The sequence below is a fragment of the Hippopotamus amphibius genome, chromosome 2 (assembly GCF_030028045.1).
Source record: "Hippopotamus amphibius kiboko isolate mHipAmp2 chromosome 2, mHipAmp2.hap2, whole genome shotgun sequence".
Lineage (NCBI taxonomy): Eukaryota > Metazoa > Chordata > Mammalia > Artiodactyla > Hippopotamidae > Hippopotamus > Hippopotamus amphibius.
The window spans coordinates 109,333,667-109,347,895 of record NC_080187.1 but is presented as its reverse complement, the minus strand read 5'-3'; the positions used below and the strand labels follow the sequence as shown (position 1 = coordinate 109,347,895).

The window sequence follows — 14,229 nt, the reverse complement described above, 5'->3', positions numbered from 1 at the left end:
AAAAAAAAAAAAAAAGAAGAAGAAAGAGATTGCAGAGAAAATATTAAAATAAGTTTTCAAACAATGGAGGTTCTAATTTCATTAAACACAATTTGATCAGGGAATTTACAGAGCGTTCAGCTGTAAATTGTGTTCACCTTCTTCCCCTATTAAGAGGTATTTTTGCTTCCACTCACGTAACTCAGAGTTAATAGAGATTTGTAGTTTTGTCTCATCCATCCTATTCAGCAGTAGAAATGCACAAACCCCTGTGATCAGACAATGTGTGATGAAAACAGAAACTTTTTGACTAAAACTTTCTGTAGTTTCTATTGCTTCCTAAGCATTCAAGGTGGAGAAATGGAATTGGGGTGTGTTGCTGCAATATTTACATCAGTGAAGAATTATAATGTATACTTCTTCTCTTCCTGGATGGATGCAGGTGTTTGGGAAAAAGGATGAAACCAAAAAAGATATCAGTGGGCATTAGAGTCTTGGGATCTTCAAAAAAAGTCTACAGCTATATGCGGGGGTTGCCTGAGTGTATCATATAGGAAATGAGATGTATTTTCATTTTTAAATTGCCTATGCCTGACATTTGAACCACATCTCCAGAAAAAAACCTCTATCCTGGTGGCTGCCAACACAAAACTGTGTAATTCGTTGCTGCTTTTTTTTTTTAAATAACCGTTTTTTTTGCAATGTAACTCACATACTACACAATTCATTCTTTTAAAGTTTAAGATTTGGTGGCCAAGACAGTGGAGTAGGAACACCCTGAACTCACCCCCTCCCATGGGCAAACCAAAATGACAACTACTTACAGAGCAACTTCCATGAGAAGGACCTGAAGTCGAACAGAAAACTATTTTCCACAACTAAAGACATAAAGAAGGAGCCACAAGCAGATGGGTACACAAGCAGTGTCATAGTATAATCAAGACCTACACCCCTGGGTTGTCGACCTGCAAATGGGAGGATAACCAAAATTGCAGAGGTTCTCCCCAAGGAGGAAGGGATTTGAGCCCCCCATGGGGCTCCCCAGCCCAGGAGTCCTCATTCAACTCAGCATCAAAACACAAACAACCCAATTAAAAATTGGGCAGAAGACCTGAACAGACATTTTCCAAAGACATACAGCTTCCAAAAGGCACATGAAAAGATGCTCAACACCAACAACCATCAGGGAACGCAAATCAAAACCACAGTGAGATACCACCTCGCACCTGTCAGAATGGTTGCTATGGAAAAGACAATAAAAAACAAGTGCTGGTGAAGATGTGGAGAAAAGGGAACCCTCCTACACTGTTGGTGGGAACGTAAATTGGTGAAGCCATTACGGAGAACAGTATGGAGGCTCCTAAAAAATTAAAAATAGAACTACCATATGATCCAGCAATTCCACTCCTGGGTATTTATCCAAAGAAAACAAACAAAAGAAACCAATCATTTGAACAGATATGCACCCATATGTTTACTGCAACACTATTTACAATAGCCAAGGCATGAAAGCAACCTAAATGTCCATCGATAGAGGGATGGATAAAGAACATGCGGTATATATATACAATGGAATATTACTCAGCCATTGAAAAAGAATGATATAATACCATTTGCAGACACATGGATGGACCTAGAGATTGTCATACAGAATGAAGTTAGAAGGAGAGAGTATATGACTACACTTATATGTGGAATCTAAAAAACAAAACAAATGAGCAAACATAAGAAGACAGAAACAGGCTCACAGATACAAGGAACAAGCTAGTGATTGCCAGAGGGAAGAGGGTTTAGGGGGGATGAGTAGAAAACATGAAACGAGGTACAAACCTCTAGTTATAAAGTAAATAAGGCACAGGATGCAAGGTACATTATAGGGAACAGAGTCAACGATAATGCAATAACTTTGTATGGTGACAGATGCTAACTGGACGTACTGAGGTGGTCATTTTATAATGTACAGAAATATGAAATCACTACGTTGTACACCAGAAACCAAAATTGCAAGTCAATCATATTTTAATAAAAATTAATTTGGTGGTGTTCAGTACATTCATATTTGTAAAACTATTGCCATAATCAATTTGAGAACAGTCTTAGCATCTCAAAAAAAAAACCCATATCCTTTAGTAATCACGCTCCTCCTCCCAACCAATGACAACCAGCAACAGTGGGTATTTACTAATCTAATTTCTGTCTCTACACATTGCCTATTATGGGCATTTCACACCAATGGGATCATACAATACGTGGTCTTTTCTGAGTGGTTTCCTTCCTTTTGAACAATGTTTTCAAGGTCCAACCATTTTAGAGCTGCATCCTTACTTCATTCGTCTATGCTGCTGAATAATAATATTCCATTGCAGGGCTGTGCCACATTTACCCACCCATTCACGAGCTGACAGGCACTGTGTTGTTTCCAACTTTTGTCCAGTTTAAATAATACTGCTATTGGTGATCTCTATGGGTGATGGTTAGTGATATTTTGTTGTGATTTTTATGGTGGGGGGGCAGGGGCACAGAGAGAGAATTGGTACAGATAAGGAAAAGGCTGAGTGTCCAGTTTGAGTACAAGTCGAAGTTGAGACAAAGAATCCATGAAAGAGAGCAAACTGAAAATAAAATTCCAGTACATGTAGGAAAATGAAGCCAGGGTGACCAAAAGGATGCACACTGGGAATATTCAGAAGTATCTGGGAGGCCCTGGGCTTTTCCCTGGACATGAGATGTGGATTTGAGCCAATCTCTTATAGACAAACCTAGGGCAAACCAGAGCTCACACGTGGTGTACAAATCGAACTTAGTTTTATGAATATGTTATATCTTAGGCATATTTAGTCAATAACCCAAAGAAGAGAATTCATTTTGACAATCAATGAATTCAATAAAATATAGACATCAACAGATATATGTGTGTAAATATATATATACACATATAGATACATATTTTCTTCCTGTATATATATGTAAAATTCATTTGTGATTTCAAATAGACATGAAATTTAAAATAAAGATTGCAAACACAGACAGTTGATAAAATATTCACTAACAAACATACTATATCATGATAAAATGGTCAACACATTAAACGCATGTAGTTGCAACACAAATCTTCCATTTCCTCCACTTTAAGGAAAATACTTTGTGACAAGCAATGATTAGCTCAATTATATTTTCTCTTAATTTCTAAGTAGTATCAAAAATTAAGATAAGTTCTATTATTTTATTCTCTATAAAATACTGAACATACTTTGTTCAGTATGAAAATGCAAATTTCTGGACCATTTTCATTATACTGTGACAGTTTAAATTGTCACTAATTTAAAAACTATTATACCTTAGAACTATATGATTTCTTGTTGGATAACATAAAAGAAAAACACAATAACTTAGTAGACGTTACAAATTTGTTAGCTATTTCTAGTCCTTAGTCCACATTGATTTTTAATTATCGATATAATTTTAAATATTAATTAAAATTAAGCATGTCTATCTAACAATTAAACAATGTCATTGCACTTTCTATGCATACATGTCATATACTCACTGTTGGTATATTCAATCTAGGACATCATTCTGAAAAAGGAGTGTTTCCATTTTGAAATAAAACACTATAGTACATATAAAACTATCATGGTTAATCTAACCTAACTGCACTTTGAATGCAGACTATTAATAGTTATATTTAGTTATGTCTTTCAGTTTTCCTTACCTTATACAGCCCACATTAGGTAATTTTCAATTCCATGACACTTGACACTTTTATGTTATATGTATTTAATAAGATAAATCAGAACCTAAAAATTGGTGTAGAGCAAAACTATCAGAATAAATATAGCACATGAAAGAATGTAAAGCAAGTTTGGCATAAAAGTCTACATAAATGATTGAATAAAGGAGTAGCAGCATTTGTCAGGAGACTGAAAATATAATAGAAAGTGAACTTGAAGAATCCAATACAGAGGATTTGCAACAAGAAAAAGACACTTTCTGTGAATGTGATTTTAACCATCTGTATTTTTGCGTAGAACTCATATTGTTAGCAGCTTACAACTATAAAACATCACAGGCTGTAAATACAGATGCCTGAGATTTCATTCTTGAAATCACAACAATAACACAACCATCTTCCTCTTGGCTGAAGCCCATGGATTAGAACCAATCCTGTATCTTAGAGGCTGGATAAAACCATCTCCTTCTCCTGTCGTGCTATGTTCTTTCCATCTTTTTCTAATTGCTGAACTCTGTTCTATCCTGCATTTGTGGTTTTAACTTTCTCTCAAGCACCCAGGAAAACTACCGCTAGGAAGATTTCAAGTAGTGCATTCAATTCACTTGTCTGTGTTGTTTTCTTCATCTAATAATCAAATAATAATAATCTAATAATTCAATAATCTTTCTGATTGATATGAACTAATTGATATCATTCTTTTTCTCCTTTTATTACTGAAGTATAGTTGATTTACATTACCTAATTACAGGTGTATAACATAGTGATTCATAGTTTTTAAAGGTTAATCTCCATTTATAATTATCATAAAATACTGGCTATATTCCCTGTGTTGTACAATATATACTTATTACTTTTTTTTATACCTAATAGTTTGTACCTCTTTTTCCTCTGCCCACTAGCTTGTCCTCTGTATCCATGAGTCTGTTTCTTTTTTTGTTACATTCACTAGTTTGTGGTATCTTTTAGATTCTACAAATGTCTTTGTCTGACTTATTTCACTTACCATAATACTCTCCGAGTCCATCCATGTTACTGAAAATGGCAAAATTTTGTTCTTTTCTTTTTGCCCCTAGAGTGGATTATTGGATTTCAGCACACATGACGCCACATACCCTACATGCTCCCCACAGACTCAACGCTTTTATTGGAAGAGAGAAGTATGAATAGGTAATTAGAATACACTGCTGGGTGGAAATTACATCTGTGTGTGTGTGTATTTACTTTGTGGAAATACACACACAGATGAAGGGATCACATGATGGTGAGAGGATTCCCTATTCAGGGAGTGACAGGTAGTTCATGATCACTAAAATGTAAATGTGGGTGTTGCAGGCAAGTAGTGTGAAAAAACACTGGAGGCTAAGATGCAAGCTTCTGATCCAATGGAGTTTCACCGTGTCAATAATGCTATGTGGTTGAGGGGTTTTGAGTTCGGGACTGGTGTAATGAGGTTTGTCATACACAAGAATCTGGAGATTCTCTGAAGAATATGTGATCGACAGGGAAACTCACCAAATATCCAGGAGAAAAGGATATGGAACTGAGTATGTAGATGGGCACGGTACCAAGGGTGCCCACAGAACAGAGATGGTTTTAGGGGCTCAAGCAATGCCTGGTTTGAACAGGTGTTTTGAGGCAGCAACCTGTATCCACTGAAGAAACTTCCAGCTCCTCACTTCCACTATGTGTAGATTTTGTCCCACATTAATATCGCTGTAACTGCTTTTCTTTTTTTTGATTAGTATTTTCCTGGTGAACTTTTCCTCCAATACCTTTATTTTTCAATTCTTAACTTTTATATTTGAAGGGCAGCTTTCAAAACACTTAGGAGGATTTATAAGCCCAACCTAAGATAATTTATCTCTTTTTCTGTTTTATCTATTGTAATATTTTATATAATTGGACTCTTTTCTATCACTTTATTCTGTGCTTTCTATTTTGCAATTTTCCCCCCTTGCTTTTCTTTCCCATTTCCTGCCTCATAGGGTATTGGTTGTATTTTATTTATTTAGTACCTTTGTCCTTCCTGCTGGTTTGGAAATTCTGATATCTCTTTCAGTGGTTTCCTTTAGATGTTTACATGCACAGCTGGAGTAACTGGTAAGAGTAACCATATAGTAAGTAGTTCATCCTCTTTCTGAGAAGAACTAGGACCTTCAAACACATTAGCACCAAATCTTTGATGTTCAGTTTCTTCACCATTTTCTATTAGTTACACCACACGTTACCACCTCACCCCTGTAAATTAGTCATTATTTCTATTATTATTAATATTACTGACATAGCTAATCTAAAATTATCAGCTCTACCAATGTATGCTCATGCTTGCTTCTTGCAATTCACTCTTCCCTTCGGGTTTTCTTGTATGATTTCCTTCTATTTGTTGAAGCACATCCTTCTGTGGTTCTTTCAACAAGTACAATTTGTGCTACGCCTTGGATATTTATTTTTCTGAAAGTATTTTTATTTTTCAATCCTTCTTAAAGGATAATTTAGCTGTATCTGGAACTTTTATTTGATGATTATTTTTTCTTCACCACAACGAAGATATTATTTCATGTCTTTTTGCCATCAGATGCCACTGATTAGTAACTCTGCTCTCCATCCGTGTAGGCAATCATCTATACCTCCTGGATATTAAAATTTTTTGTTCTCATCAAAATTTTGTGTTTTGGAATGTTTATCTCCAACTATTCTAGCAAACATCTAAGCAAATACACCCTTCTTCTGAATTTCAGTTGGTAAAATAAAGCATATTTAGGTGATAAGAGAACTCTTTAGCAATTGGAAAAAAACAGAGACAACAAAGACTAAGTTGGATATTCATCATGATTTAAGAGCAGGTGAACGGAGCCACCAAGAGCTGGGTTTTCATTTTTGAAAAATGTCAACATCACTAAATAGTAAAATCAAGATAAACAACAGCATTCACTTGGGAAGCTGTCTCTTTAAGCTTAATTGGATGCTCTGACAAAAAATGAAGTGGCCTGCAACTCACAAATGAGAGTAAAAGCCTTCCTCATAGTTCAACAATGAAGCATCAAATGTGCTTTTGCTGCTGCTGTAACAACAGTTCGTTCACTCTGATTCTATACTGTGAAACTAAAGGAAGAAGGGGTTTTCTAGGGAATTTCTTAAACCTTGCCAGATGTTATAATGCAAGCCTGTGCAAGTGAGCAGCGTGGAAAACAGGCTAACGCCTGAGAGTTAATAATACTTCTGACAGCCAATTTTGTGGTGCTAAATGCGATTAAATGTAGCTGCAAGTCTTTGCAGTGACATCCTTAGTTTGAAACCTTAGTATCACTTCAGTTACATAAAAATCCACCCACTCTAACTTGGTGTCCCCACTATAAACACTACAGGAGGAGGTCTACACAATTCGCAGGTTCAGGTGCAATGGCTTGACTAATTTATTTTGTAATAAATACATATCAAATAGAAGAGTGTTTGTTTCAATAATAGCCTATCTTATAAAGGTGTATTAAATAAAACTGACTACTGTATGATCAGTCAAAGTTAATGGAAGCTCCTGGTGCTACCACAAGGCCGAATAGAATCTCCTCCTGGAGTTGTTCAACTCTAGTCAAAGACCAGTGAAGATTTTAAGTACCATTCTCTTCAGTTCTTTATCATTCTTTTTCTTTGTCAATACATCATATTGACTCAAAGTGATAAATGCTGATAGTGTTTCTTTTATAAAATAGATGCATTCCAGAAAAATTGGTTACGTGTAAAAACATTATTTTTAGTGGTTTCCATTTTCTAATCTATTATTTCATATATAAAGATAATGCTGAATCACCATCATAAAGATCTATATTTGGGATTTTCTTTCCAATATTGTAGCTCAACATACCCATGCTTCAGTTAATATTTACTAAAGGGCTGCCTGAAACAGCATCATAAGGAAATGTCCCTAAAAATACAACAATAACGGCTTGTCTTGTGAAATCCTGTTTACCTACAGTTCCTGATGATGTTTCCTAACTGCTCTATACCTAATGTCCTCATCTATAAATGGAAGAAATTGGGCCAATTCTAAAAGATAAAATAACATATTCTACAGCATTGTGCTTTAACTGACCTGTGTAGCTATATTAAAATATAAGAAAGAATTTAGAAAAGGAACACTGCGTTGAAAAGATGTTTATGTGGCTTGGCATAAATGCGTGTTAAGTGCCTAGAATATTTCCTGATGTACAGAAATCACTATATTTGCCTATTATTGTTTGTATTTTTATCAGTAGTTAACTAAGGTCCTACAAACCTCTGCAACCTGCCAGGCAGCTACAAGCACCTACCCTGAGCCACACTCTGCCCTTGATCAGGCCACTGACTCCAACCTCACTGTTTTCCTGCGTTAACCCTACGCTTCCATTTTTGCCTATTTAAAAAATGAAAAATGATTATTTCCACATGCACCCTTTCTAAAAGGACAATAAAGCTAATTCTTAAAAAACACAATCAGGGCTTCTAACCACCTACAGGCTTCCTCCAAAAGCAGAGTCAAACCCTGCTGCCCCTGCCTTGTGCACACACTTGAGCACACACATGCATGGATGTGTACGTGTAAACACAGAACTGCATTAGGAACGTTCAATCTTAGGTGTGAATCAGGACACAGTCCCCTGACAGCATCTATTTAATCTGATACAAAATTAAAAGCGTGGTAAGTTACCCCTTCACCACCACAACAAATGTTAAACTTAAAAAGGCTGATCATAAGAAGTGCTGGCAAGAACGTAGGTCAATGGACCCTAAGACAGGGCTGGTGGGAGGATAAATGGTGCAATCACCATCACCAGCCCAGATCCAATGAGGAGAAGAAAGACACAGCAACTCTAACAGGGAAAGTTTAAAATAAGGACTTACTGATTACAGCAGAGCAAGAACGGTAGCAGGTAAGGGAGCCCTAGAGGATGCTCTGATGCTGAGACAGAGCATTAGGGAAGGAACCGAACCAGGAACCTGCGCCTCCCCCTGGACTTGGGATGCATACCTCCCTGGAGAAGGCTGCCACCCACTGGATGCCGGAGCATCTGGCCGACAGGACAGGGCTGGTCCACAGTCGCTGGAGAGCAGGCAACCCTGTCCCAATGCCCCGACAGCTGGTATAGGTGCACCCAGGCTGGAGGGAGGGACCAAAGCTGGGAGGGCAGCTGGAAGCCCCCACCCATGTGCAGCTGGGCTGACACTGGCAGGACTCTGAGCATTGGGCATCCACCTGCCAGAGCAAGACCTGGGGTGCACGGTGCCCCCAAGCCTGGGTGTGCAAGCCTGCCCTGGAATGCAGCTGGGGTGGAGCCCCCACCACCTGTCTCCTTCAAGCACCCCTGCAGAGAAATAAGAAGATACCAGAGAAGCAACTCTGGAGAAACCAGAGAACCCCACCCCCTCGCCCCTAACTCTGCAACGCCCTTGCAGCTCCTCTACTGACAAAGCTGAATCTCATGTTGGCGACAAGGGCCATGTGCTCCTGGAATCCAGCTCCATGGATGCAGGACGGGGAGAGGGAGGTGGATGAGAGATGATGGGATATAAATTGATGTTGTGCATGACCTCTCCAGGACATAGTTCAGCAGTTGGTTATATAATTGAACCACGCCACATCTATGAATTCAGACAAGGTAATCTTTTGCATGTTCACAAAAAGACCTTTACAAAAATGTTCCTGGCATCCACAGTTACAAGAACGAACCCAGATACCCATCAACAGAGGAGTGAATAAACAAATCGTTGTCATGCAGACAGAATACTATTCAACAATAAAACAGACCCCCGCAAAAGCCCCTGAAACATGCAAAAATGTTGGCTAAATCTCAAAAACATTATACTGGAACAAAAATAGTAGACATGAGATATATACACAGTGTAGTTTCATTTACATCAAATTCCAGAATAAGCTAAACTAAAAGTGAAAGAAGTCAGAACAGTTCATAGCAGGGATGGCTTGGATCAGGACAGGACAGAGGGTGCGGGCAGAGCAGACAGTGTGAGGAAGGTTTTTTCTTTATTTCAACTGAGGTTGTGTTAATTCAATTAGCTGCATCCACAAAAATGGATGAAACTGTACAATTTAATTTATTTCATTTTATTGTATATAAATTATGCATCAATAAAAAGTCAATTTCCTCCTTTCTCTGAGGCTTTTAAGAAAATCTCCATTCTCCGTGATAATATTTAAGGCTTTCTCCATCAACTACCTCAGCCTAGCAGAGAACACAACCAAAAATCAAAGATGACAAATTTCACCTGAAATTTAGGTACTGAAAATTAAGCCTTCCTCACCAATGTGGCGTGTTCTTTTATGAGGTAAGTCACTGCACACTGAGAACAGGTAAAAATCAGTGAAAAACAAGTAATGACAGGAACAGGAATGCAGAAGTCGATCTCACTGTCTCAAATCTGCACTTAGATGCTCTTGGCAACATCCACAGAAGACTTCCATGTAACCCCTGGGATCTAAACTTCCTAAATATGGAAAGAGGTTTTATGTGTGCCCAGAGCTTTAAAAAGAAGACAGTTTTACAGAACTGGTGATAATACTGGCTGAAGTAACAAATTAGTAGAATTCATAAAATACTTTTTAATAGACGTAATCATCTTCAGAACATATTTTATTAATTAAAGCTTTTAAAATGTTTGTCAAATATCCCTTCTTTCAGGTCAATGTGCTCAAACAGCTGCGAATGCAACTGCAACAGACCATCTTGATGAAGCCCAAGGATAATCACCCTGGCAGGTGAATGAGCCTCCAGGGTCTTCCTCAGCGTTCAGTTTGTCATTTCCAATTAATATCATCACTTACAAAAGACAGTCCTCTGCAAAAGACTGATCTGAAGGTTGTTAAATGAAGCTTCCACTGACTGCCACCAACTCAGTGTGATTAGATTAAATTCCAAACAACCAGCACAACTAAATCAGAGGACAGTGAACTTTCTAATACAGCCCTTTTCGGTCAGCTAATTTTGTTAGACAGCTTAATCTGTACTTCACCTGGTTCAAATGAAACTGTCTAGCTGCTATCTTCCAGAGGACCGCACCTCTGGCACCGATCTACCAGATTAATGGTTTGCCTTTGGAACCAAGCAGGACCCTCTGGGGCCTTCCCATGTACAGAACACCACCCACCCACCCCCCCACCGCCATGTCCTCCGCCTGCCTCTTGTGTGTAGAAAAACTTTAGCCTCCTAGGCCTTCTCTGAGTTACAAAGAATAAATTTAGTTAGAGAAGTGAGAACGTACAGGAAGAAAGGAAAACAGTCAAGCAAGACAATGATAGTTTAACGAGTAAACAAGGTCAAGGGCTATAGATAATATTCTGAGCCACATTCTTTAAGCTGTTTTGCAGATACTGAAGCCCCCACCAAGTGGAAGAAGTTAACCACACGCTGCCCATAAGCACGGAGACCCCAGACCTGTTGGAACCAGAAGGTTGATGATGCCGACTCCCGGTGACCTCACCACCAACCAGTCAGAAGAATGTCCACGAGTTGATCACACGCCCACAACCCCACTCCCTTACCCCATCTTTAAAAGCCTTTTCCTGAAAGTCATCAGGGAGTTCAGGGTATTTTGAGCACTAGCTGCCTGGACTCCTTGCTTGGCGCCTGCAGTAAATACTGCACTTTCCTTCCCCACAACTCAGGGTCAGTAGCTTGGCTTTACAGCCTGTGGGCAAGTGGACCTGAGTTTGGTTCAGTAACACCACTACATGCAGCAAGTTAACATCCCCAAACACCTAATTTAGAAATCTAAAGACACGGGAAATTTTTGTTGACTGACGCATTTATCCAAATAGCCAAAACATTCAAAAAGTATTTGCTGTCACTTTCTTGGGTTTGTAAATGGACAAGGCAATGGCATCCAATCAGGCCTAAAACCTAGAGTAGAATCCAGTCCCAGCACAAAAGCCGAGAACTACAAGATGTGGCTCCGTGTAAACACATGGAATCAGCAAAGATGTGGATAATTTTTAACTCACCCTCATAAAATAAAATAATAACTAAAATAAAAGAAATAAAAAGAAAAAAATGCTCACCTCTAAAACCCACTAAAGGGACTTCTCTGGTGGCGCAGTGGTTAAGAATCTGCCTGCCAATGCAGGGGACAGAGGTTTGATCCCTGGTCCAGAAAGGTCCCACATGCCGTGGAGCCCGTGTGCCACAACTACTGAGCCTGCGCTGTAGAGCCCACATGCCACAACTACTGAAGCCCGTGTACCTAGAGTCCGTGCTCCACAACAAGGGAAGCCACCACAATGAGAAGCCTGTACATCGCAACAAAGAGTAGCCCCCTGCTCGCCACAACTAGAGAAAGCCCATGCAATAATGAAGACCCAACACAGCCTATAAATAAATCTATAAAAAATAAAAATAAAATAAAATAAAATAAAAACCCACTAATCAAGCAAAATGACAATCAAGCACAATTAGTCCTGGTAGTGTGGAGAAAAGAGGGGTGGTGAGTTGGGATGCATCCGTTTCTTAAGGACAGAATAAAAAGGGGATGCTGCCAGTGCCAAACCCTAATTGAAAATCTCTCACAATCTGTTAGATTCACTAAACCAGGTGAGTTTCTAGAGCATGTAACTGCAGAAACAGTAGGTGAACTGTGTCATGTATTGAAAATGGATTAATAAAATATTATTATTCTATGCAATTCATGAAGTATAGATTGTAAGAATGTTGGAGCTTGAAAAAAAATAACCTTTAAACAAAAGGTTCAGACTTTAAAAACTCAAATGTTTGAAATAATAAATCAAATGATTTTTTTTTTTAGGGCAAGTATTTACTATTCCAAAAACAGAAAAATCAACATCTACTCTTTCACTGCATTTTTATTTACGTTGTCTTAAATAATTTACTTATAAAGAAAGCACCCAAATTTCATTGCTGCTGTTTCTTGCCAGCTGGTCCTGGTGGGAGAAAAATGTTGGGGAAAACGATTATAGTAAAATCCGGTGATGTCCAAGCATCAGCTCTCTGAATGCAGATGTAAATAAACAGTGAGAGGCAACTGGTCCCATTTCTGCCAGGCATGTTGTCAAGGTGGGTCCTGGAGTTCCCATCCAGGGATGGTAACTTAGGCAAGGAAGACAAGGCAGAGAAATGTCAGCAGGAGGCGAGTCCGACACCCACCCTGGGCTCCCCGCTCCGTCTCCCCAAGTCAGGAGGACAAAACTGGCACCAACTAACTGGGAGATTCCTGGACTGAGGGTCACAGTCCTGGCAGTTACAGCAGCCACGTGGCCAGAATGTTCCACAACCCTACAGAGACAGGCCCAAGGCCACCAACAGGGACCCCACACGGCAGCGCAAAGGAAGATAATTTTGGACAGCATGATGGGCCCTTGGACAACGGGACACACAGACATGCCTGGAAGTTTCTGAGCTCACATGATGCAAAATGGACACTTTATATGTTTCAGTGTTTTTTGGGCCCCACCTGTCACATGCTGGGGTTTACCGTATACACTCAGAAGTAACACCTGGAGTTTATTAGCTCCAGTTACTCACTCACGTGCCAGGGAACAGGTGGTGAGCACTGCAGGCACTGGGTTCACTGTCACACTGTGATGTTTACAGGAGTCCTGGTAGTTTGCTTGGGGTCCAGAGGAAGGTCTGTCCCGCGTCCAGGGTAGATGCGGCAGCCCCGCTACTAGAGGCTCGTAACACAAGCCCAAGCAGGAGAACCATGTGCAAACCTAGAATTCTTTCGTGAGGCAAACCCCCTTTCACTGTCAATTAATTTCTGCTGGGAAAATATGCTCTAGCTAATGCTCCAGGCCTGAGTGGGGAAACCAGTAACCAGGGACCCCCACTGGCCCATCAAACTGGGTGGTTCCCTAATATGCAGCAACCTGCTGTCCTTAAATGAAGACTGAATAGCACATGAGGCCCTGGAGATCACACCCCGAGGGTGTGGGTGGCTTGGATGCCCGAGGTACCTGGTCTTAGTGCTGCACCAAATCCCCTCAAAGCACAGCTACAGCTCTCGTGGTGATCAAGATAAGATGGACGTCTGCCCCGGCTCTCGGATCAGATCAGCAGTGAATGCACTCTGTTGCATTGCATGTGGTCCTACACAGGGGTGGACCTGGACTAGAGCAATGGAGGGTTGGGCACAGGGTTGGGCTGTGTGTCACACTGTCTGCTGTATGTGGAGGAGAGGTGAGTTAGGAGGAGAGATGGACCACAGGCTTGGCGAACGTGCTGGCTGGTCTTCAGCACACAAAGTACAAGACAGGGAACAGGGCAGAGGTCGGGGGACAGGCGTGCAGAAGGTCCGGTGGGAACAGCGCCGGGCAGGCAGACACCTGTGTGGGTCGATGCCCCGAGAGGCAGCTCTTATCCTACCAGAGCTTTCATCCTACCCTTCTCCAGCCCCCAGGACTGTCCCTCCATCCTGCTCACTTCCTGTTCAAGGATTTTACCCCCAAAAATGGCCATGCTCGCATGTAAGAAGACTAAATGTGCAGGAAATTTCTGTTGACTAAGCAGCTTTCCATTCAA

General features: G+C 40.1%; 1 protein-coding gene across 2 annotated transcripts in view; it reads right to left on the bottom strand.

Annotated features, from left to right (window-relative positions):
- The window catches only part of SPOCK3 (SPARC (osteonectin), cwcv and kazal like domains proteoglycan 3), a 426,984-nt gene that overhangs the window by 234,406 nt on the left and 178,349 nt on the right, over positions 1-14,229 (bottom strand). The window contains exon 4 of one of the 2 annotated variants that reach the window (XM_057722257.1): positions 6,570-6,575. The exons of the other annotated variant lie outside the window; for it this stretch is intronic. Within the exon in view, the coding sequence (XP_057578240.1) occupies positions 6,570-6,575 (6 nt within the window). The remainder of the gene's footprint in view (positions 1-6,569; positions 6,576-14,229) is intronic. 2 annotated transcript variants of the gene reach the window in all.